Source organism: Acartia tonsa, chromosome 3 (assembly GCF_053477335.1).
Source record: "Acartia tonsa isolate MP-2025a chromosome 3, ASM5347733v1, whole genome shotgun sequence".
In the NCBI taxonomy this organism is placed as follows: domain Eukaryota; kingdom Metazoa; phylum Arthropoda; class Copepoda; order Calanoida; family Acartiidae; genus Acartia; species Acartia tonsa.
The window spans coordinates 22840754-22867875 of NC_137262.1; the positions used below are offsets into that span (position 1 = coordinate 22840754).

A 27122-nucleotide genomic window follows, 5' to 3' on the forward strand; every position below is an offset into this window, starting at 1 on the left:
GTAGAGCATATCAAAACAGTTTTATTGACGTTTTATAATAAAATTAACTACTGGACAAACGTGTTTGGCATTCAGTACAAAATAGTTTTCACTAAATGGCATAATGAATGCTACGGGTCATTTTTAATTTTGAAGAAAAAGCATTTCTTTAGGAAAATGATTTCATCAGGAAATTATTTTTGTACCGCTTTGGAGACCAACTAGCTATCAATATCAACTCATAGAGTTGCTTTTCATGTTGTTAAAAAGACAAAGATCTATGTTTTTCCGTCGCAAAATTGAATAATGCAATAAATTTGTTAATAAAATTGTTAACTATTTAATTATATGGAGATGGTACCCTATAACTTTTAGGCTTGCCGACTTTTGAATTTAAAATCATTAGACAATTTTAGCGTTAAATTTTTTGTTAAAACAGCTGAAATTCAATATGTTTAAATAGAAATTTATTTCTTATTTTGTATAATTGGCGAATACACACTAAATGTAGAAAAGCTACGCGCTTAGAAAAGGTCTTACAAAATTTAATATATTTATAGCACTTTAAACTAAGCAAAGTGTTTGATTCGAAAGTATGAATAAGAAATAAACAACAAGGAGTCTATACTTAATTAAAACAATATTACAATACAAAATATTTTGGAAATATAATTAAAAAAAACAATAAAATAAAAAGAAAAAGAAAAATAATTACTGCGGTTATTTCTATAGAATTTAATATGAAAGCTTTGTTTACAAATATAAGAAGTTTTTTAAAATTGCCAAATATTAATATTAATTTTTCATTTATTTAACTGTACTAATAAGATGAGGTATCAACCGATTATTATCATAATTATAAGCTTGATTAATGTGAGAATCTCACATGATTTCACAAACTGAAGTTTCTCATGTGTAAAGCTACTAAATACTTTGCTTGGTTCGTCCTTTTGGTTGACGGCCTTCCATCTAATAATCTGCCATTGATGATTTTTTGTATTTTCCACGTAATGTGTAATTCTTGTCATATTTTAACAATAACTGTCTTATCAGATGATTAGAATTAACTATTATGTGATGGGATATACTAGAAATGTGAATGATCGACAGTATTATTGATGTAGGTACTATTGATGATATATCTACAGGGTTCATAGGAGGATGCGGGAAAGTAACCAGTGTCTGTTCCAATCTGAAACAATAAGCACAGCCTAATTGGTATGCATAACAATCTGCGTTGTGTAAATAATCACACAGAATGACTGACCAACGTTCAATACAATGAAGTACTTACTATATTATGAAGGCTTCTCAATAACCTTCACATTAATTTAGATTACATTAAAGGTTATTTAAGAATGATAGATACTAGACATTTAAATCTTTTTTTCTGTAATTACATACCTAATTTTATTAATTGATTAAAAATATTTTATTTGTTGGAGGGCAAGGTTGTCGAAAGTTTTGCAATGGAGAGGTGTAGGTCACACTTATGGTGCGAGGTGTTCGTCCCACATTTCAATGTTTCTAAAAACCCTTAAAATTTATACAATATCCATCGCTAATTACATAGAACTTTAGCGTTAGTAACAAAATGAATAATACTAAACTTACCAAATGCCAAAGAACAGCAGAAAATAGAATTAGAAGGTATGTCACTATGGACACCATCTTTAGTTTCACTTCCCACTCTTCAACCTAGAATAAAGTTTTAAAACTTAAGCTATAATTAAAGATGATGCAAAAATAAAGCTTTTTTATGTAAACTTATAAATAGCGAAGCTACTCTACAATTCAAGATGTATACATATATATCTGTCCGTCTGTAAGAAATTGTAAGTTAAAAACGAAAAATTTTCGCCTTTTATTCAAGATAGATAACTAAAGATTCTCTATGTCAATGAGCATCCAGTTTATCAGCCTGTCGGTCATACTAAAAAGGCCATTTTATGCTAAAAGATATTGTTTTATTTTTTATAACACTGAAAATCTGCTCTTTCATCCATTATTTTATATACAATTTTTGTGCTTCGCTACTTTTTGATGTTGGCATCCTTGTCTGTTTCTTTATTGTTAAGCTTAGTTAAACTTCAATCTAAGAGTTCTGAATAAATGTTTATGATGAATTTAATATGAAAAGAGCTCTGGATAAAAATGCACATAAACCAATATTCTAATATTCTCTATTTATGTCCAGTCGACCAAAAATCAATTCAGATAATGTCTTCAGCAATATTAGAAAAGAGAATAAATTTTTTATTGAAAATATGCTCAGTTTAATTCTATTTTTAAGAAAAGATATTTAGAAAACATTTTTATATTATGTGTAGGTGTTTTCTATCAAAGAATTATCTTTTAATATGGAATCAAATTGTTGTACTCTTTTATGTGCGTTTTAAAAGAAGTTTTATAATAACGTTTTCTTATTCGTTGGCTTAACAACTTTGGGGACTTTTTGATTGTGAATTTTGATTGGTTGATTCACTAAGTTAAGTTTTCAATCGTTTTAACCACAATGTTAAATCTACAGAAGGGGTAATGTTGTGTATCTTCATTGGGAATGTATTTACATCAATTTCTCGGCAATTGTCTTATCCCTTTATATACCTGACTTTAACTACTCTTCAACCTCTTCTTACCCAAATATTTTGAAGGTACCAAAGAATATTATACACATAAAATGGAGGTGTGGATCATAGTCGTCCATTTTCCTATAAATCCTGATCATATTATTGACCTATTTGATAATAAAAGAACTAAAAATAAGTGTACAAAGAAGACCATTGGAAATAAACAAGCCTACCTTTCTATTTTCCAGAGCCACCAGACCAACTAAAAGTCCAGCTAAAGCTCCACTAAAATGTCCCATATACCTACAAGAAAAAATCCATTATTCATATTCGAATTATTTAGTATGATTTTTAGTTAAAAGTACGTGTAGAAAAAAGGTGGGTTCTTAACAAACAAGTGTCGCTGAGTCGGCTATGATAGCAAAATCACCCAAATAATTTTTGTAAAGAAAATCTCCAAAATCATATTGAAAATCTTTAAAAAATTAAAATCTTGTGTTAACACATATCTTTGAATCTATAATTGAATTGGTACAACATAAAATGTTTTAATCTGGCTACCATAGCCGACTAAGCAAAACTTGTTTTTTAAACAGCCACCTAAGTACCCTGGTACGTAACAACGTCAATACTAAAAAGTGTTTGATCAGTTTGGAAATTATTATTTTATATTTTGACCATTTAGCCATTCTAACTAAACTTCTACTAAACTTAAGGTATAACTTGTAGATATATTACATTAAATTGTATTGTTTGAAACTGAAAATTACCCTGTATTTGTGATAACTCCACTGTAATGGTTGTACAGAGCATAGCCAATATCAAACAAGGTAAATGTCAACACAAATATCAGCTTTGTCAACCTGAAAAAATTAAAACAGTTATTTTACCAATTTTTTCACAAACTACTATTTTTCACTAGTTGCTACGCCTTCAGCATCTAGAGGCTCTATATTAGAGGGAAGAAAGGGGAAAGGAGCAGAAAAATAACATAAATTCATCCCAAGTTTTAGTTTAGAAATAAAACAGCATAAAACCACCAGGTTTTTTGTAAATGGAAAAATCTATTTTAGTAGTTAGTAATATCTTATACGACAGGGAAAAAAACTTTAGTACCTTTTGTAATAGAATGTCACTATTCTAATTTCTTCACTAATATAAAGAGTCATTCTTTTCATTATATTTTTCCTTATTTTTGCTAGTCTTGGAGTTGAAGTAGCAGCTAAATTGATCAAGAAACTTGACAGAACTACCAATGTATTTAGTTATAATGGAGCTACGCTTATTTCTACATAAATAAATACCTAATCAACGGATTCAAGGACTGGGAAACTTTTTTATGTTTCTTCTTTCTGCTGTTAAATACGTCTCCATCTTCTTTCCAATTCAAAACAAGTGTGGCTAGATGTGCAGCTAAAATAATATAAGATCAATTATAAACAATATTTCAAGTATAATAATTGACCACTCGTACAAAAAAAATTCTCTTTTTGGTAGTTCAGCTTCTCTATATAAATGTTGTGTCAATGTCCGTATGTCTGTCTTAGAAAATATGGACGCTAGCCATTGTAGTAAGATTCTAATAATACCTATCCAGAACTGTCTTTTCTATTAATTTCTAGTTAAAAAAAAAGAAAACAAAACTTAATTAATCTCATAAATTTTTATTATGCTATCCTTGGAAAGCTGTCTATAATATAATAAGATGAATACCTATCAAAGCATAAACTCCAGCACTGGCTCCCGCCATAAATTTATCTGGGGACGTCAACGAACCCACAAGCGTACCTAATATAATTGAGAATTTTTTTTTGAAATTTCAATCTTTCTTTCGGTCTGAAACTTTTTTGGGGAAACGTGATTTTCTCAGTTTCTATGTATATTATCCTCATACAAATGACTTATTATTAAACGACCATTAAACATTAAATGTTTTTTTTAAAGACATAAAATGTAATTTCTAAAGCTCAGGAAACCCATTTGAAAATACTTATTATTTTGGAAAGAAAAATAAAAAGAATTTGTAGATCTAAGGAAAGATAATAAACAATATTTTATCTTCTAAGAAATGTGAAAATATATTATTTATGGCTGTTTTCAACTATTCGTCTCTTTTAATATTTTGTTCATACACTCAATTTGTCTGTAGAGGAATTTTAACTTTTTCAGATATAATCGTTTATTTGAATACAAGAGGCTACGCCGCCAGAGATCTCTAAGGGAGAACATAAAAGAACTGAGTTAATTGATTATCGATATTTTTTAGTTATACAAAAAAAAGTAAACATGTTTAGTGGCGGGGATTAATTTTTCAGTGGCGATTTCTTTTAAGTGGGTTAAGGCGTCCTCCTCCAAAATAAAAATTCCTTTGCCATATACGAAGATGATTTACTTTAAAGAAAAACAGTTTTCGGTTAGAGAGATCTTAAGCTACAGACACATAGACTTTAGATAAGGATTCTTAACTTTAAGATCTTTATTGTTAACAACCTATTGTACATTAAGATCCTAAAAAGCAAATCCTATTGTCTTCCTAATATATGTTTTTTAACTAATAAATTTTTTTTCTCGATAGATTAATCATTTATTTTTATTGGGAAAAAAATCAGTTTTGATATGCATGTTTTCAGTAAATAGAGCAAGCGAAATTATGGAGTAGATTCGTTACAAATATGGACAATCAGGCCTAATTGCATCAATGCATGTCAAAACAATTTTATCCAATAGAAAAAAATAGTATTAATAATATATTATAAAAAATGAATATGTACATGTATTTAAAACTCGCATATTTAAACTATATTAGATCCCTAACATCAACTGTAATGGTTCTTTAGTTTTAAATATATGAATATTGTCTCACATACATTATAGAGTAGCTTCGCTATTTGAAGGTCAACTCACCTAGAATAACTCCAGAAAAGTAAACAAGAACAACTCTGAAAGAAAAGAAACATTATTTAGATTGATCTGTGCTAGCCAAAGATAGGCAGATATATTCAGAAATAAGGATGACTGTTATAATTATTCTAAATGAGAAGCACTATTTATGAAAAATCTTTCTTAGTGTGTTAGAAAGGGAATTATCAAGAAGTATTTATTAAACATAAAGTGGGACATCTGTTATCACTAAAACAGAGAGGGAACGAGGTAAAGCAAGAATACTTCCTAGGGAAGATTTATACCAGGGAGTAAAGCTTTAAAGAAGCTGACCATCAAGATACACAGAGATAATAAAATCTGGTTTAAGATTTAGGGCTATAGCTTATATATTCTTTAGGTTTTGTGTTAACAGGATGGTTTGCTTTGCAGAAAAAATTCTACTTGGTTCAGAGAAGGTTTGGACCTATTTTGGGAGAGTACTTATGCAGTAGGAGAATCATTTCGGTTCAACGGTTTGCAAGTTCTTTAGGAAAGCAGAGACAGACAGACGCAAACACACACACACCCTGTTACTGTTATATAAAGATTTAAAAATCCACAAACAATAACAATAATCTCTTTATATTTAATCTGATCCTAGTTTCACAGTAAACAAATAGTTTACATTACAGTACACATTCCATGTTTATAAACATTTATACAAGAAAAGCTTTCCTGTAATCAGGATCGTGTACGTCCATACGTCCGTAACAGATACATGGTCTGATCCATGTATTAAACATGTTAGTATCGTCATATCGATACAAATATTTGCTTGATGACAGTAGGGTACAATTTAGAAATTTTCATTCTTAATTTTTAAAAATACGGCCAATTCAAACATGTTATTTATAGAATATTTTGACATCACTTTTTTCATAACATCATGTACCTCGATTTCGTGATCAGAAAACTAATTAAAAATATGCCTCTTCAAGTGCTGTCACTCCATATGTGTTAATGTTTGACTGTCTGATTATTGAGTTTCGCTTTTATGGATGTTGTCATCCTTGGTCAATACATATGTAGTACTAGTTTAAAACAAGAAGAATCATACTGTTTATAACTAAAGTTTTAAAACATTTCTACAAACATTTTTGGAATTAATAAAGAGGGTCATTTTTCACGTAAAATCATAAAGAGAGGTTTTGGGTTGTAGTTAAATGCTATTTTTAAGTCAAACTGTTCATTAGTATGGGCTATTTCATTATACAGTGTGTTTTTTTTTATGAGCACTTTTTTGAAAGCAATTTTACCCCACTTATAGTTATCAGAATTTAATGATTAATGGCTTATTTTCTTCGTTTTTTAAGGGAAATTATGAAACAACAAAAAAAATTACAGTTTTTGTTGAAAAGTACAGTAAAGTTGAAAATTAAAAACTTAGGTGTCAACATCTAAAAATGGTTTTAGCGCATTTTTCTTATGCTCAAATAATCAACCTTTTGCAAGAATGGCTGCTAAACACTTCAAAGTTGAGATATAGAGCTAAAAATGTATACAGATACTGTTAGGGACATGTACTAAAACATATCAAAGTTTGAAGGTCATATCTCAACCAGGGAGGGAGTACTGGCCCCCCAAAGTCGACTACAGAAAATCCATTTTTTTAAGAAAAATGCGCTAAAACCATTTTTATATGTTGACACCTAAGTTTTTAATTTTCAACTTTACTGTACTTTTTCAACAAAAACTGTAATTTTTTTGTTGTTTCATAATTTCCCTTAAAAAACGAAGAAAATAAGCCATTAATCATTAAATTCTGATAACTATAAGTGGGGTAAAATTGCTTTCAAAAAAGTGCTCATAAAAAAAACACACTGTATATACATTTCGTTAAAATTAAAAACACTTTGACCTAATAACAGAATTGACTACAAGTCTACAACCAAACACCCAACCTTACGCAATTACACGGAAAAAAAATATTATTTACAACACTTTGAAATCAACAAAGCGTTTGGTTTCTAAACAGAAACAAATGGACAATTTTGCTAGGACTGAGCTGCTTAGTAAGACCATTGTATATTATTAATGCATATAAATAGAATATTTTATCATACAAATGGAGCGGGAAAAGCTTCGTGGTTCTTAAATTATTGTTATCCTTCAAATTTTAATATTCAACTGTCTGTTTGTAATTTTATTATTACAAAAAGTTTCTAAAATATCAATAATATTCTTTTTAGTTTTGTTTATTTTTGTAAGATTGGAAAAGAAAAAGATTGATAAATTATTCCAATATTTATACTTCACATTTATATACACAAAACATGGAAAGGCAAATAACATAAATATGAGCAAATAAATTAACATTTTTTCTATTTTATCCTCTTTTTAAAGGCATTAATGTTAAAAAAATTGTTTTGAAATTATGGTGTTTTTAAAACCACCAAACCGACAAGTTCTACATTATACATTTCAGATAAGATTCACATAGGCCACGGGATGGTGTTAGGCTATTTGTCTATCCCTTCCCTTCTCTTTAAAATAAAGGGCTTCTAAAAGCTTTTTTGGCACACCCTTTAGAAGCTAAGGGCAGAGTCTATAGTAGTACATAAAGTTAGTTTATGATTAAAATATCAAAAGGAAATTTTCAATGCAAAATAAATTTGATTGCACGAAATTTTTGTAGCACTCCTTAGAAAGCATGTATAAAAAAATGGGGTATACAATTGTAGATTTGTTGCTTGTAATCAATTTTAATAGATGAAATTAGCTTAAAGGCAAGGAGGGGGGGCGGGGAGGGGGGGGGGTGAATTTCTTGAGGAAGTAAAAAGGAGAAAGAGGCCAATTTCAAGGGGGTTGTTCAATGTTGACACCCCTTTTCCGCACAAATATAGTTACACAGCATTTGATATGAAAGCATTTTACCTTAAAGTTCCACAAACCCCAGGTTGTGACATCTCTAGAGGTACCCCGACAATGAGCTGCATCAGGATGTTGAAGACAATATGCTCCAGGTTCACATGCACAAATTGATACGTCACAAACCGCCATGCCTAAAAAAAGTTGCATTATATGTCATAGACGTCCAATGGGAAGGGGTGTTTAACACCCATCAAACTTTGAAACCCCATCAAAATTTAAAAATACATAAGAATAACCCCTTCAAACCTTTATAACCCCTCATTTTACCCCCCTCGAAAAAGAACTTGAACGTCCTTGTTATAGGACTGTTGGTTTGAACATTGGTCTAGATTTCAGGCTTTTCTTCGGTACACCGACAAACCTTCTACTGCGACAAACGTCCTAAACCTCATAATGCGACAAACATCCTAATGCAACAAACATCCTAAAGGGACAAACGTCCTAATGCGAAATAAAAAAATACTTCCAAATTTAAGAACAAAATCCTCTAATTGTAAAAATATTTAACAATATAAAATTCAAAATGGCGATAAAACACAGGGAAATAATTTTTAACTGAAATTTATTTTTTGAATAACTTTAATTATGGGCTAAATGTTAAAAATCTGTCCGACAGTTTTCCCGAAGTCTGTGTTGGCTATCAAACGGAATGGTTTCGAACTCGATACAGCCGTGCATTACAAAAATAGACCTTTAATTCTTTTAAATTGTATAAAAAAAAAATAGGACGTTTTACTTAAGAGATGTCGCATTAGGACGTTTGTCGCAGTAGAACGTTTGTCGCAGTAGGACGTTTGTCGGTGTACCTTTTCCCAATATATATTTTACTTATTCTTAAATCTCAATTGTTTTATAATGAAGTATTAATGCAGGGAAATGAAGAAAGGTGAATATTTTCCCTTCTAATAAAAAGTCGGACCTGGCTATCATTACAGACAAAAAAATAGATTGACCGACAGACAGAGACGATTATATAGAATATGTAATATATGTATGCAATTTACATAATTTTTCACAGACATGTTTTTGTTTGCATTTGTTTTGAGAAATGGAAAATTGTTAATACGATTTAATTTTAAATAATACCTTAGAAATCCTAAACATAAAGTCTTTACAAAAGTCGTGAAAAGGTTTAAGGCTGTATTTTTCCATTGCAGTCTTTGGGTGGTTTTAAGCTCCCCCCCCCCCCCACTTCTATCTCTCAAATTCAAAATATCGGGACGCAGCCGCTAGTCCATTTTTCTAAACTAAATTATTTTTTTAAAATAAACATTAATATAAGATTTCGTATTTATTTTACTTATTCCTCACGAATTTTAAATATTTATTTTTATTCACTGTATCTTTTATAATCGCTGTTTAAGATATCTTTGCGATGTTTTTTGTCTTTTATTTCACCTGTTTTCGAGATCTTAAGTTTAGTGTTGTTTTTACCTTAGTAGTCGAAAATTTTCCGTCTATAAGGAAGCATAAATTATACATCTAATAAATACATTTATCCATGATGCATATATTTGTCTAGTATGTAATTGTATCTATTCTTACCTACCTATTTATCCAGAAAACAAGATCAAATTTATCCAAAGAATTTCTTAAAAGTAATATAAGAATAAATAAAAACATAATGTTGAATTTAAATGGAGCTATCATCGAGTATTAATCCAGTTACATTTTTTAAAGGTTGTATTCCTTTCCCTTTTATATTCCTAAAATCCACAGCTTGTCGTATTAATAATGCTTATCATGGTAGTGTAGACTCAACTAACACAGCTCTACAAAAATACTGAGATTTCACAGTAGCTTTTCTCCTATTTCTAGCCCCAGCGGGGCAATCACCTAACCTAAAATAACCAATCAAAAGCTATTGTGAAAATAGGACGGAACACCCCTTAAGAGGCGATGTAACGAAAGGGACTAATCTTCGTCCTTTATATATGCACTCTTAAATTTGGGCGAATTTTTGTGTTTGATTTAAATTGGAATATAACTGGGTTTTTTCTTATGTTGCATTAAAAACTGATCTTAAAGAAAATAGTATATACTGTGAAGTAAAGGCATATTAATAGATAATAAATGTGATACTGATGTTTGTATTTTGAATAAATGTATTTTACGAAAAAAAGAATAAGAAACTTTAAATCAAATAAAGTAACAAATCGAGGATTAGAATAATCATGATTCTGAACCTCAACAACGACCGTTATTATATTTTAAATTAATAAACAAAAGTTTGAAATAATCCATAATAATCTGTCGTATTAATTGCCTAAAATCTAGGATTCTTATACACTTTCCAACACTTCAAGACGTAACTTTAGAAACTCTGTACATTCTACATTATTAATCATCATAGAAAAAAAATTTTCTACACTTTTCAAGATTGTTCTTTATTGTTACAAGAATCCTCATACAACAATTGGATTCATAAGGATGATTTAACATTCTTCAATTTACATAATACTTATCTGTGTACTTTTGTAAACATTAATGATAGTTATATGCATAAAGTATAAGCATAGTGGGGGCAAGGGTTAACTAACTGTATGTTCATGGGACCCTGAACCGACTTTCACTTGGGTTTTTAAATATCAGCCAATAGCGTCGGAAATATTAACACTGCCAAGTCGCTAAAAAAAGCTGAAAACAATTTTCTAGCAGACAAAAAAGCTCCCCACCATTGGAACCAGGTATTCATCTGGGTTATACATCTGTACTTATACATTTATTGTTATATGCATAAAATGACAATTACTCAGCAGAATAAATATGTAGAGTAACTTAACCTATTTCCAAGATATTAGGTGGCGTAGTTGCTCTATAATTAAGCGTGAACGTACTACGTCTGTACATTAAATGGAGTTTAGAAATTGACTCTAATTGTAAGTCGCTACTACGTATTACGTCGATGCTGCGCAAAATGGTACAAAAAAATTGACGTCATATGATAAAATAACCAATGAGAGGCGAGTATATATTTTACCATTGATCAATTACAATGTATACTGGCCTCTCATTGGACAACTTTATAGTATGACGTCATTTTTTTGTACCATTTTGCGCAGCATCATTACGTCCTATACATTTTTAAATCTCGCTTGAGGGGAAGGGGGCGTTTTTGGCCGATTTTATTTACTGTGTGTAAACGAAATAGCCTGTATACAGGGCTATAACTAACTTAATTTACTGATTTATGGCAAAGCCGTAATTATACATCTGGGTAAACCAAATAAAACCAACATATCATTGTAAAGTGTTTTTATTTTGATATATCAAGTTTTATTGCCCTGCTTTTTATAGTTCACGTATTTCATTTTTTTTTAAATTATTGTAATTAATTGTCCCTACTTCCACCGAAACATACAAAAATTCTAGTCCAAAATTTCGTTTAATTTTGTATTTTTTCTAAATGTTTTCTTAGTTGAAAGGTTTTCTTGGTAAAAACAATTTATCTTTTATCTTTTCCTAATTGATATACTTTGCAGTAGGGTTAAAAATGAAAAAAAAATCTTCGGTAACATTACATTAAACACTAGTGGATACGCCCCTAGAGGCCTCTAGGGGCACTTGAGGAGATGAGAGTCGAATTTGACACCCAATTTATTATTTTAGATTTCAAAAGAAAATGTATATTTTAAATTTTTGGGGGGGAATTTTTTTTAATTTTATTTCTAGGGGCGATTTCTGTGGGAGGATGGTGGTACTACCCTCCACCAAAATAGTTATAAACCTTCCCGTGACCTATGAGAAGCTACCCTGGTAAGGAAAACCCGATAGATTCAGCGGTTAGCGAGATCCTTCGGTACAAACACACAGACAAACAGAAATCCTGTTACTTTAGAATAGAAATAGAAGAGTAGAAGAATATTCTGAACCCTTTTTTCGTCAAATCTAAGAGAGAACATTTCTAGCAGACAAAAGTATTGTTTACTTTCGACTCAAGCTGATGTGGATTCTTAAAAAATGATAGACTCGCTATTCGATAGTGAGGCAAAATTGTTTTTGTGAAAAATCATCCAAAAGCACATTAAAAATTTACAAAAATTAAACAAAATCATATGTTAATAACCCTCTTAAGATTTTATTTCATTTTTGTAAATTTTTTTATTCGATTTTGGAGGATTTTTCACAAAAATAATTTTGCCTCACCAGCGAGTTGCCAGCCTAACTTTTTTTTTAAGAATCCAACTTTGTTTCAAGCTTTCAAATTGTAAACGAAATTTTTGGGCAATTAATTCTGATTCCGCAAAGCTTTCTACTAAGAAAATATACTGTTAACAGCTGACTTTTATGTATGTATGAAATGAAATAAAACATGCCTTCGTAGCAAAATGTGTACACAATTTCAACCAATGAGATCCAATGTAAATTCCGATGCGATTCTCCTATTGGCTCAATCAGACATTCCCTCTCTTTCTTAGTACCTTTATTTACTTTAGTATAAGGATATGAACCCGCGACTGTGGCTCAACACGAAGCGCATCCGCTTGTCGTCGGGAAGGTGATGGGTTCGAATCTCGGTCCGACACCGCGTCATAACTAAAGACGTTAAACTGGTTCCTACTGCTGCTATGTCAGATGCGCGACATAAATAGTTAGAGTAGGGGGAATGCCTTGGCCCAAAACAGGCGCAACTCATTACCATGCACAGTTAAGACTTCTCAGACAAAGGTAGTGCAATCAAAGGGTTGGTTGTCTGATGGGTGTTGATAGTGACGATACCCTAGGCGATTGAGCGCGTTACACTGCAATTTAAAACGCAGAGTATGTTCAAAGGTGACGTGAAGAGGACTTGTGCCCGAAGCGTCACCACGCCCCTAGAGTCAATAGTCAAATAAGGATATGATTTCTGTCCAACCCCTGCGGAGGGCCCAAACCCTGCAGTGCCTTAACCCTATTATATAACCTAACCTACTGTAAAGCACCAATCGCTCGAAAAACTACTCTACCCCCAACCCTCAGCACAAACTTTATTCATTTTTTTTAAATAATGGATTTGGCGGAGGGTTTATTTGCTCGATAGGAACTTTTAGGAAACTCCCAGATTGTGTTTATATTATGTATTAAGAATTAGTTTGGTGTCTCAACTGTTAAAATTAAATTATATTTTTCTTTTTTGTTCTTTGGAGTGCTTTCAAAAATTTATTTTACATTTAAAGTTTTGAAATAGTTTGGCATCTTGTCTTGTTGTAAGTAAGATTTATTAATATCTAAGATTGTTAATCATATTTTATACTAATATTTTTGGTTTGCCATTTAAGATGGTTTCTGGCTATTTTTCTGTTCTTTCTTCCGCTAAGAGCACCGCGTGTAGGTCGTTTGGTTTCAACGTAGTTTGAATTATTCTAATCATAATCATCATAAACACAGAACACCTTTTAAAACTGTTGCTATTATTAGATAGAATCATCCTTGTATAAAATAAAATCTTACCTGATATCTTTTGGTAGGATTATATATGAGGTATGAACAGATGGCTGACTGGTAGGACAAGGATGGATCTTGTACAAGGTTACTTATATACTCACTGTGATGAATATAGCAAATTATCTATTAAAAGAAAAATTTCATTTAGTTTCACAATAGTTATAAATCGTATCTTATTATAGACAACAATTGTTAGTTATAGACTATGGGTTGGTCTAAAAGACAGAAATATAAATAAGATATTTACCTGTAATACTGAAAAGAAAAGTATGATAATAGGTGGAGGTAGACAACTATAGGTAGGTTGATAAACAAACCATTCCAGAACTGGCATCACAGATTTGGCATCCTAAAGTAATAACATTGTTCATCCTATTTAAAAAATTAGTAAGGTGTTTTTTATTGTCTGTAACTAAAGATCATACTAGTTGTACTTTTCACGGAAGCTTTATACATGAATTATATTAGTTTTGAGCTATTCCCCCCCCCTTCCCCCTCCACGAGTGGCTAAGCGCGAAGGGAATAGTAATATTATGAAATACCCTGTATCATTGGGAGTAGGATCATTCTTAGGTAAACTGGCAGAATATCAATTAAATTTAAAAATGAAAAAAAACTGTGGACTTTTTTGCATTTTCGTGCAGATGAAGAAAAAGTCAAAAGATTACAGTCTATACTCAGAGAAACACAGAAAAAAAGAAAGAGAGACATACAAATACTTTAGAATTTGGTTACCTTAAAGTTTTTATGATAGAAAGAGATCCACTCCTCGTATTCTATTTTACCATTCCCGTTCTCATCTTCTTTCTTCAACTTTTGAACTATTCTGAAATATAAATATTTTGGAAAGCGAAGTTGATAATTCCTGCAACAGCTAAGTACATCCAAGAAGCGTAGCAACCCTAAGGGTTTAGAAAATAATTTTTCATACATTATTCATCTTTTGTCCTACCATTTCAGAGATTCGCTTTTATGGGTGTTGTCATCCATGTTTCTAAGAAAAATTTCTTATCATGAATATATATTTATAATGTAATTATTTATATTTTCATGCTAATAAACATATATTATTAATTTATTATGATATCCATAGAGTGTGAGGGTCTGTGTATGGTCATATGATGATGTATTTACATGCCTATTCTATTCATTTACTTTATATCATAAGATGCGTAGGATCTCTACAGGTGTCTTTCTTCATTATATTTAAGGATTTATTAACAGTGCTTAAAAGAGTCAACCCTTGTTTGTCACAAATATATTAGTCTTGGTTGCTTTAAATAATTTTTTCTCCTATTTTGTCCATTTCAGGCTTTTCTCACCTTTCCTCCATATTTGTAAATACCTATTTCTTTCTTATTTTTTTACATTAGGCAATATTTTTTTGTGGTCTGTAATACTAATTAATACTAAATAATAAACATAAATTATTTTATTTAATTTTCTTTGACCACAAATCATTAAGTTATATATCTTAGATGTTTTGTTTAAAAACTGCTAAATAGTTTACTATGTATATTCGTAAGTCCGTCCTTAACGTTATAGGGGAAATGTGAATTTCTCGGCTGATATTCAGGATAGAAGGCTGATATTTACAATGAATGTCCAGAATATTGTTTGCTTTGTCCTTTCGTCTCTCAGTCATGCTTCAAAAATATTATGACAAATAAAAAACACATTTGAAAGGTTTCTTGCTATTCTTGATTTATGACCACTGAACATCTGATCTTTAAATGACTTTGTTCTTTTTTTCATCGATGATTTTTAGCTATTTATGGATTTTGTCATACTTGTTTACACACTATTCATTTGAGATTTCTTATTGCACTATTTTTATGGGATTCTTTACAATTTGTTAGCATAGTTTTTTTATTATCTATAATACAATACATGATATTGTAAGAACCAATATATATTGGCACACATTCTTGGTGTTATTATTAAATTATTAGTGCATTCCTTCCTACATATTTGTATTGTATATACAATGCATATTAGACATAGATAGCATATAATAGTTGGGTAGATGAAAAACTAATTTATCCTGTAATGAAAAGTATTTCTTCTATAATCTAAAACTAGCGGCTACGCCCCTAGAGGCCTTTAGGTGAGGTGGGTAGTTTGAAAAGAAAAAGTTTTGACACCCTTGTGCGAAGGAAAGCTCCGTAAGTCATACAGTGAAGGTCTGAAGCGGTACTTTAAAATATTTTCTAGGGGCGATTTCTCTTGGGAGGGTGGATGTACCCAAATGTTGTTTTTCATCATTTGGAAGCAAAAATTATCTAAAAGGGTTGTTATAATGTCAATTGTATGATCATCTTTTAAATGGAGATTAGTTATTTATCGCATCTTATTGTAGATAGGTTTCCGATGATAGGAAAATGAATATTTATAAGATTAATTTCAGTTTAGTTGGTCCCGAGTCAACTAAACTGGTATTGATTTTATGACTCAAGGAAAATTTCTATAATAATATATCATAGATGATTTTTCATTTTTTCAGAACCAGTTTTAATCCAGCAGATGTTAATCTGTTTTGAAGCCATACTAGAAGAAATTGTCTATCTGCCAGACTATGAAACTATATAATATTATATTAGATGGTAGATATGTCAGAAATTGTTGACCTAACTTGACACTTGACTTCTCCAGTACAGAGAACATTGTAGGTATGTATATTATTTCCAGCTTTTCCTTAAAGTCTGAAGTTTATCTAAAGTAGTAAGGTTTTTTGTCTGAGGCTTAAGATTCCAATTACTACTGAACTTTAGATAAAACCTGGGATGGTTTTAGGCTATGTATTTTTAAGATCTAAGCCTTTAATAAAAGTAGAGTAGATAATAAGGAATAACATTTATAAAAAATATTACATCCACTTAAATTTTTTTGAGGGAAAATTTGATTGACCTTTCCCTTTAACCCTGATGGTATACCTTTGTAATTTGATTGACCATTCCCTGTATCCCTGATGGTATACCTTTGTAATTTAATTGTCCATTCCCTGTATCCCTGATGGTATACCTTTGTAATTTGATTGACCTCTCCCTGTATCCCTGATGGTATACCTTTGTAATTTGATTGACCTCTCCCTGTATCCAGGGTGGTATACCTTTGTAATTTGATTGACCTCTCCCTGTATCCCTGATGGTATACCTTTGTAATTTGATTGACCTCTCCCTGTATCCCTGATGGTATACCTTTGTAATTTGATTGACCTCTCCCTGTATCCAGGGTGGTATACCTTTGTAATTTGATTGACCATTCCCTGTATCCCTGATGGTATACCTTTGTAATTTGATTGACCTCTCCCTGTATCCCTGATGGTATACCTTTGTAATTTGATTGACCATTCCCTGTATCCCTGATGGTATACCTTTGTAATTTGATTGACCTCTCCCTGTATCCCTGATGGTATACCTTTGTAATTTGATTTACCTCTCCCTGTATCCAGGGTGGTATACCTTTGTAATTTGATTGACCATTCCCTGTATCCCTGATGGTATACCTTTGTAATTTGATTGACCTCTCCCTGTATCCCTGATAGTATTCCTTTGTAATTTGATTGACCTCTCCCTGTATCCCTGATGGTATACCTTTGTAATTTGATTGACTTCTCCCTTTATCCCTGATGGTATACCTTTGTAATTTGATTTACCTCTCCCTGTATCCAGGGTGGTATACCTTTGTAATTTGATTGACCATTCCCTGTATCCCTGATGGTATACCTTTGTAATTTGATTGACCTCTCCCTGTATCCCTGATGGTATTCCTTTGTAATTTGATTGACCTCTCCCTGTATCCCTGATGGTATACCTTTGTAATTTGATTGACCTCTCCCTGTATCCCTGATGGTATTCCTTTGTAATTTGATTGACCTCTCCCTGTATCCCTGATGGTATACCTTTGTAATTTGATTGACTTCTCCCTTTATCCCTGATGGTATACCTTTGTAATTTGATTTACCTCTCCCTGTATCCAGGGTGGTATACCTTTGTAATTTGATTGACCATTCCCTGTATCCCTGATGGTATACCTTTGTAATTTGATTGACCTCTCCCTGTATCCCTGATGGTATTCCTTTGTAATTTGATTGACCTCTCCCTGTATCCCTGATGGTATACCTTTGTAATTTGATTGACCTCTCCCTGTATCCCTGATGGTATACCTTTGTAATGCAGATCTCGGAATTCCATATTCAATTTCCAGCTCCACACTTTTCTTACCACAAACAAACCTGAAAAAATACATTTTTTTTGGACTTTGGTATATTATTTCTTTATTCAAGTAGTAGTGGCTTGCCCCAAGCCTCTAGGGAATTCTCCCTACAAGTTCTGAAAATATGTTGCTTGAAGAGTAGGGACCAATCGATTCAAAGGTTACTGAGATCTTAGTCTTAAGACAGACATCGTTTTACCTTGTATTTTAGATGATTTCTAAATACAAGTTATTTTAAGATCAAATCGATTTGTTAAGAAATTTTAAGTGCACAGCAATTAGCCAGGGGGTGTGAAAAAATTTAGGGATGAAAAATAAAAGGCACGCCTTGCCAAGTTTAAATTGACACTCTCATACACATCCTTAACGCACGTCACTTGCATATACAAACATTGAAAATTTACGCATATTAAAAAATCATTTTTTTTTGTAAAACCCTTGACCTAACTTCCATAAATAATAGAGATGTTTATAAAAGAAAACATGAGTTATATACGTACAGAGTGATGGAAGTTAAGCAATATAAAACACGATAGGAGTGTTGAAACACGAAGTACAAACAACAGTATAAAAAGTACAGAGAAAAAGTGTATTAAGTTACATGAAAATGAAATTTATGTGTACTATGCAAAATGCAGTAGTTGATGTCAAACACATTTATTTAAACTTTAAAGGTGCCAATCAAATGCAGATAAAATAAACAAGGAAAAGAGTTTCCATAAGTTAATGATTTATTTTCTTCCTTCATAAAAAAATCTTAAATTTATTTTTGCTCTTTTCCTTTTCTAGTAGCGGAGTTACTATATTCGTTGTCTGTCCAAACAGAATTCAGGAAAAAGTAGTTTTCTCGGCTGCTTTTAAATATATGATATAACTTGTGAAATCAACTACTCTATGATTTTTTGTCCATTTCTCAGTTATTTTGACCTTATCTCGATCTCGACGTGCGATTTATTCTTTTTTTATGTGCTTCATTGGTTATGGTTCAGATCAACAAAGCAACACAAATTTTAAAAATATATAATAGATTGGCTGAAACATTAAGAATTGAAGATATTTTACTTACTCTTCTAAAGTTTCTATTGTGATTGCTCTATATTTAGGTTCTAACAGCGGAACATCTCTAAAATCAATATAGTATACTTTATATATTTTCTAAGATATATTGAATTTTAATGCGTCTATACATCATTAGTCAATTCATCCTTATTGTTTTTCTTTTTTTCTTTAGACAGTTATTTGTGTAGATCTTTTTTTTAAATACAAGGAAATTAAGTTAAATAAAGTGTTTATATTGGAATCTTGATTTTAATGGATTAATTTACCTTTTTTTAAAATGTATGCTTTTCCCGCAAAGTGCCTTACGAGATCAGAATCCCCACCCCATTATTTTTTTAATAAGAACTCAGAAAGTAATTTTTATTATCTATGTGGTTAACCACTCCGCGGGCTTTAACCCTGCGAGGCTAAAGTAAAACACAAATAAAAGAAAAGATCAACTCATTGACCCCCATTATTTTATACTTATTTCAAATAGGGCAGGGGGGGGGGGAGTTTCTGTGCTCGAAAAGGCACTTTAAGGAAAACGGTCGAAAAATGAATAAATGTTTATTGTTTACCTTTTGAAAGAAGGTGATATTGAAAGTCTGGGTCCTTTTTGAAAATAAAGAAAACATTCAAGTTTGAAATATATTCAGTAAAAGATTTGTGCTTTTTCTCAGAGGCAAAATAAAATATTTTGGTGGAAATTTAAGGAAAGTTTAGGGTAAAATTCAAGTTGTACAGCTTCTCTAAAGGTTAATGTGTTGTTCTGTCAGATTCTCGTCAATACATGAAAAATTTAAATATTTTATCAGAAAGTAAAATTTGTATTTTTTCTCATTTGTATAAAGCTGAAAAAACGATAGAAAATATATTTTGGATTGGTGTACTAAAATCCATCTGAATTAAGTAAAAGCATAATAGTTCTGTCTGTCTGTAATATCAAGACTAGGTTTTAGACTTTTAGATTCGTAGGTTTTGTCAACCACCTTAAAAAATGTCCTCCATTTCAATTTTAATCTTTTTTTAAACTATAAATACGTTTATAAGAAATCCTCCATCTGGCTCTAGAGGCGAACCCATTAGATATTAATAAATGAAGGGGAAAAGCCTATAAACTAACAATTTAATTATCATTTAAAAGTTTTGCTAAATGGTTTGCATTATTATAAACATGATTGTCCTTGTTTTAAAATTGTGTGTTAACATAAATTTGTAATATTTTCTTTCCTGAACCAGGTGCTGATAATTTTCTGTCCTAAAAGCATATATGCATCATTAATTAATAAACATTTTTGTTAATCAATTCATAATTTTAGCAGCATTTCAATAATAATGTAATCAAATAATAAACACGGACGGACGGACGGACAGACAGACATTATTCTACTTTGTATTATAGATTGATCTAACAAAGGTAAAGATCCAGTTACCTGGGAGAATATTGACTGCCAGCTTGACTTTCTGGCTGCTGAAGCTCCAACTTGCCAACTTCCTCTAAAAAATGAAGCGCTTGAAAGTGTCATGTGTGACGTCATATAAATACATCTAAATCCTTTAGGGGATTTCTTTCCCACTTCTCCTCTCAACCCTCCTTTTTAGACGTATTTTTATGATGTCACACAAGGCACATTTTAGCGCTTCCTAAAAAATGTACATATTATAATCTATAACGTCATTGTATTTTTTATTACAAATAGTTACAAATTATACAACTATACTTTATTATCAAAACCTATAATAAATACTAATAAATATGACGGGCCTCTATTTAATTTTAAGTATTCAAAAGCATAGGTATGAATTTTAAAAAAAATATCAACCAGCAATTAGGGCAATTATGGTTGTTTTTCATGGTTCAATTTTAAAAATTAAAAGTTGTGATTCAGTAAATATAATTGTTATATATTGCTACCTATTGTTTTAATTCATCAATTTTATTGTTAAAAGAGACAGAAAAACATAATGTATTGAACATTTAGGAGCGGTTTCAATCAAACTGCCTAGATCAGCCCAGACACCCTACCTCCTTATTTTTAAATAAATTGTAAATAAGAGGAGGATAGTTCATCGTTTGTTTGTTTTATACTAGGTAGGTTAGGTTAGATTATACAAAGTGTTTGGTGTCTCACAGGGTTAGATCCCCGGCAGGGGTTAGGCATAGGAAGAAAAAAGCTAGCTCTCCCATTGTTCTCAATTGTTTTTAAAATAACCCCATTATTCTACTCAAGAGGCTCTTTGAGGGCAATCAGAGTTTAAGGACATCAAATTATTAAAGGATATAAATACCTTCTTGAACCAGCATCCACTGCGTCTACTGTAAGATTTACTTTAGATCGACTTCCTGGCAGACCCTAAATTGTAATTATCCTTATAAATAAAAATAGGTTGGATGTCTGTCTGTCTTTCTTTGTCAGCTTATCATGTTATAAAGCTACTGAGGGCGAGGTCACTATTTTTTAATACTATGTATAATAAACGTTTTACATGTTAAACAGAAAAGTATTATTTACAGGGCTCGGCAGCCGTGCATTATTTATTATGTACATCATCAAAAGTAAAGACATTAATCATAAATGTATAAGAAGCGAAATGAGCCTAAATAAATCAGGTAGTTTTAATAATTCCAAACATAATGATTAAAATATTTTTTTAATCATTTAAATGTGATTGACAACCTGCAATGCAATGTAATATAACGATTAAAACCATAAGGGTACCCCTTCCCAAATGACCCTTATCAATTCCTTTAAACTCTATTTCGATTTGGTTTTACTAGGAATGGAGGGGACTGTTTATTACACTAGTCCCCAAAGTTTAATTCTTAGGCTTAACAACTTTGGGGGCTTTTACTAAATTTTATTTGGTTAATTCATTAAATTGAGTTTCAAAACGTTTCAACAACTAATTGTAATCTTCAGAAGGGGTTAATTTGTGTATCATAATTGGGGGTATACATCAATTTATCGGTCGTTGTCCTATCCATTATATCTCTGGGATTAGGCATGCCACGAATCTGCGAATTCATGATTGACAGATTGACCAATATAACAAAAACTCATAGAGAAGTTTTACTCTACATTTTATGAATAATTTGTTAATTAATCATAAAAATACGGTGGAATTTTATTCATACAAAATAATCCAAGTTGTAAATTACTTTCAAAACTCAAAGATAAGTAAAAACTATTTTTCTCAAAGTAGTTTTATGGTAGGGTAGCTTCTCTACAATTAAAGTAAAAAGTTTGCTGCTAATTATATTAAAGAGAGCTAATGACCATAAAATAATTTTTTTTTCATTTCAATTGTTTTATGAAATCTTTTTCCAATGCACATAGGGGCAACAAGGGGCATCAATTCACCACCCCCAAATCAAGGTTTAATCCTTCTATGAGCATTATCATACCCAATGTACATCAGATTTCAAAGGAATCGTAAAAATACGCTTTTTAAGTAAGCTTTCTAAAGCCTGAAAGTCAAGAAATGCAAAAATTTTCTTACAGAAAAAGGCATATATTTTGTGTTTCACCAACAATTTAAAAAGTATTATAAAATCTCTTAGAATCAACGTAATTAGACAAAATAACTTCTGGTGAGTCATGTATTACATGTATTTTGACAATATAAAAGAAAAAAACACAAATTAAAGATATTAGTCCTAAATATTTCTAGTTGAAGTCAAGATTTTAGTTTATTTTTGTTTGTTTTAAAATCAACATTCAAGTAGACAGTATCAGGAAACATGTTTTCACCAGGTGCCACCGGCTAAAAAAGCGATATTTGATTAACAAAAGACATATTATAATCGCCAGTACTGGTTTCATTTACCCCCCCGCGCCCCCGTAGGGGTTTTTTGCCTGTTTTCTGAAGGTGGGTGCACAAAAACTTTGTAAGAAAATGCTTTTAAAGGCGCTTTTAAAGTCAAAATTTAATAACATAGTTGTTTTATTTCATTAAATCCCTGCTTTATTTTACCTCTAAAATATATGGGTTTTTTCAAGTTTGATACTGCTGCGCTAATTTATTAGATAATTCTTCCTGTCAATATTGTAACAACCCAAAATTAGAATCTTAATAAGGGATATATAATTACTTGCATGTTGCACCATATTTTCTCCAACTAAAATGAAATGGTCTTTCCAGCATGCTAATATAACGATATCCCCTCCCCTCATACTGGATGTAAGAACTGACCAATAAATGAGGACTAAATTAGCAACCTAAATTGACAACAAAATTTACCCAGTTATAATATCCACGTATATTATGTCTATTATTTTAGAGGGTTTAGATAAATTGGAAACACTATAAAAGCTATTCAGTATGTAATTTACTATTAAATTTAAGCATTTGCTCTTTAATTGACCATATTCGCAATTTATCACAGTAGTTTTTTTGTGCTTCGTTACTTATGAATTGTATCATCCTTATTGTTTTCCTTAGAGGTTGAGATAGATAGATAGTTGGATGATGGATAGATGGATAGATAGATAGATGGATTGATAGATGGATAAATAGATGGATAGATAGATAGATATATAAATGAATAGATAGATGGATAGATAGATTAATAGATAGATGGATTTTGCAATTTACCACACTAGATAGATGGATAAATGATAGATATTGCACTAAATGGTGGGGAGGGGCTAAGCCTAAATCAACACCTCTTTATGTTCGAAGTTTTAACGTAACTAAATAATTGTTTCTAAGGATTATTACCATTATCAATGATCTAAAGGGATAAGACAAAGGTCAATATAATTGATGTACAATCCCAATTATAAAACGCAAAATTACCTCTTGTATAGATAAAAATTAGTATTCAAAACATTTTAACACACAACTGTAAATCTTTGGCGACTAGTGTTATAAACAGCCAAATGTCCCAAAGGTTAAGTTAATATCCAAATAACGTGGTGTTCTTATAATTAATTGAAATTGGAATTAGCAAGTGTTATGTGTCTGTCTATTGGTAATGCTTTGTTTAAGTCAGAAAAAATGTTTTGCTTTTTATCTGGATGAACCTGTCAGGTTTGGTGGCATGCAGTGCCCGCCAGGCTGGAGATATTCAAAAATTCCAACTCTCAGTTATGTGGCATAGCCATAGTTAAGAAGTCACTCATTTATAGCCCTCTATCTTTCACACACAGAAAATATGATAGAAAAAAACGGAGGGGAGGAGGGGGGGGAAACGACCCCCTCCCCCTAACTGTTAAGGTTCAATATACAGATAAACAGTAAACAAGAATCATAATTTCATTATAAATATAGATATTAGTTTATAAAAATTGATGTCAATCATGCCTACATTTATAATGGATTTATTATCACTGAACAAACTTGTAGCTGACTAAAATAAGGATTTCCCATCCACCCCCTTTACACCATCCCCTCCCCTTCTACCGAAATGAATTCCCAGGCCCAAACAACCCCTAATTTGACACTTTGAACACTAAAATCGGACTACAATTGACATAGATACACTTTAAAGGGCCCAAAAAGCTAGTGATAGAGTAGCTGCGCTACTGAAAAATTTTCATACTACTCTGATAAGTTAAGAAATGCATTCCCTGACCTCAAACATTCTAATTTGACATTTTGAACAAGAAATTCGGGCTCTAAATAATTAAATCCCCTTTTTGGCTGATATGCCCCAATGTGCAATGGATATATCCGTCCCTTTTCAATTGAAGAAAACAATAAAGTGTGAGTAAGTAAAACAGACAGATCAAAAGATAAGGATTTAGAGGGTTTTATACAAAAAAAAACTTTTTGTCTGAATAAAAGTTTTATATTGAAAGAAGATTTATTTTGAAAGAAAACTTTATTATTTCGTATTTCAGCAAAATTATACCAATAAATAATACAATATGTACAAAAGTAGTTGAATTTATGTTGGTATGCTACTTGATATCTCTAAAACGGCAGATTTAGGGAATTTCAGGGTGATTAAAAACATCAAATAGGAAACAAAACAAAAACTAACAAAAAGAAATTATTTACATTTGTTATTAAATAAAATTAAAAATTAAGATTACTAACAAAAATATTTGAGCTTCCACACAAAGTACTGCGTTGAGCACTTATAACTCCCCATTATTAATTTTGAAAAGGGTAGTTTTTCGTTTGTTTATCTATTACTTTAGCTCAGATTGATTATATTTGGTTATAGGTAGCCCCGCTAGGTATGAGCACCACAGGTATAGGTCTCGGAGGGGATAGGCATAGGAAAATACTATCAAACATTTTTTGTGGAAGCACAAAACACGTGAAGGTAATATTTGATTTTTTTTTAAATACATGCACACAGTTTTAGTTAAAAATGAGGTAGCCTAAAAATCACCGGAAACTTTAAATTTCAAAAGTCGCGAATATTTTTTTAATCCTGTACTCATATTATTCTGTCTCAATACTAGCCATCAAAAATAAAAGTTCTACATTTACATATTTTCAATCGAAAAAGTACCTCCCCTAATCTTTAAGCTACTGTATAATTCAATGTCAAAAAAAAAATAATTTATAGGCTGCTGTTATGGATAGAAATTTTATGTAATGATTCTTATGACCAAGGAGCATCTACTCTTTAACTAGCTTCGCTTCTCATGGATATTGTCATCCTTGTTTCGGGGCTAAAAACTTTAAACATCACATATAACACATGCAAAAAAAATAACATCTAACATGGAATTACTTCAATATATTCTAGAAACTGAACAAGACTGTAAATTGCGTATTCCATCGCTGAATTTCTTCTTTGGGAAACCTTCATACAATTACACAAGCATTATTAGATCTTTAGTAAATCTAAGTTAAATTAATATAATTTTGTCTTTTAGACTAAAGAGGGTGCTATGTTCACCAAAATATACATTTCCATTAAGTGCTTGAAAGAAAAGACTTTAACTAAAGGAACTATATCCATATTTATAGAGAGCTAGGAATAATGTAAGTACCTCTAAATGTATAAGCTTAGAACTTCTATAAGTATCAACTAAAGCTAATTATACACTTGTATTGTGTATTACAATGCAAATTTGAAATAAATTTACATATTTTTTGTAAAAAAAAGTTGAATGTAGACTTAGATAATGTTTTTTTATATTTCATTTTCCGTTTATGTTGTTGTTTGTTACTTCACCTCTAAATAATCTAAAATCTATGCAAACCAACTTAACATTTACAAACCCTGTAATATAGTTTTTCTTTGATTATTTCAAATGATCTGTTGAACCTTGGAGACTTACCTCTTCTGTACCTCCAGTGAGTGTAATAAATAATTTCTCCCAAGCTTCATCATCCGAGTCTTTTTCTTCAAACATTGCAACTAAATATTTAGGTGTAAAATTTTTTCGAGAGAGTATGGGCTTCGAATCCGATTATTATCCGCTGGATTAGAACCGGTTCTGAGCCATGCTGAAAATTATGTAAAGCATCGTAGTACAGACAATTTCCCTCGAATGTCAAAATGAAATTTAGAGAATTAATACCAGTTTTAATCTTATAGTTTTTCATTTTAATATCAGCGGAAAGCTGTCTATAATACGATGCGATAAATGACTATTCTTATTTTAAACTGAAAATTTAATTTTTCCTCATTCCCTAGTTATGGTAATGAAGAAAACAAAGCTACTCTTGATACTTTGGACTTGTTATTTTTATTTAAAATTTAGATGTTTTTTAATTTACGTGCTATGACCATAAGCAGTCTTGTTAGAAAAAAAGTAGCTTCAGGATAGATTCTTCATTGCCTGTTTATTAACAAGGAAGCATCGCATGATCACATTTTTTCTCTCGAAATATACTTATATAAAAAGTAACAAGATTTCTCAGTGTCTGTCTAGCTGAACCGTAAGATCTCACTAAGATATGTTTGGAAAGGTGTAAGTTGCACCATTCTCTCCCTTCTCATAAAAATCCTCAATAGGCCTCTAGAGCCATAGCCTCTAGTTATACAAATAATGCTTAAGTTTGACTTTAAATCACCTGATTTTTCAATTAACTATTCACAATAACAGTATTTTGTAAATCACTTTTTAACAGTTCATATGTTCATTTTCAATTTATCATCATTAATTTTAAGAATTACATTATCTAAAA

At 31.0% G+C, this 27122-nt stretch overlaps 1 protein-coding gene across 2 annotated transcripts; it reads right to left on the minus strand.

Moving 5' to 3' along the window:
• Positions 1-433: 433 nt before the first annotated feature.
• Positions 434-27122, minus strand: LOC145313664 (rhomboid-related protein 1-like). Of its 2 annotated transcripts, XM_080153177.1 has the most exons (19): positions 27009-27122; positions 26270-26349; positions 21312-21376; positions 20456-20519; positions 20251-20280; positions 19601-19632; positions 19048-19104; positions 17932-18000; positions 14502-14592; positions 14014-14115; positions 13773-13889; positions 8346-8473; positions 5454-5488; positions 4263-4337; positions 3854-3962; positions 3320-3412; positions 2783-2852; positions 1594-1677; positions 434-1171 (listed from the first exon to the last, which is right to left on the minus strand). In XM_080153177.1, exons 2-19 carry the CDS (start codon positions 26342-26344, stop codon positions 1067-1069), a joined length of 1401 nt encoding a protein of 466 aa, XP_080009303.1. In that variant the 5' UTR covers positions 26345-26349; positions 27009-27122; the 3' UTR covers positions 434-1066. The 2 variants fall into 2 exon arrangements, with proteins under 2 accessions (XP_080009303.1, XP_080009304.1); XM_080153178.1 differs by lacking the exons at positions 26270-26349; positions 27009-27122 and adding an exon at positions 25717-25784.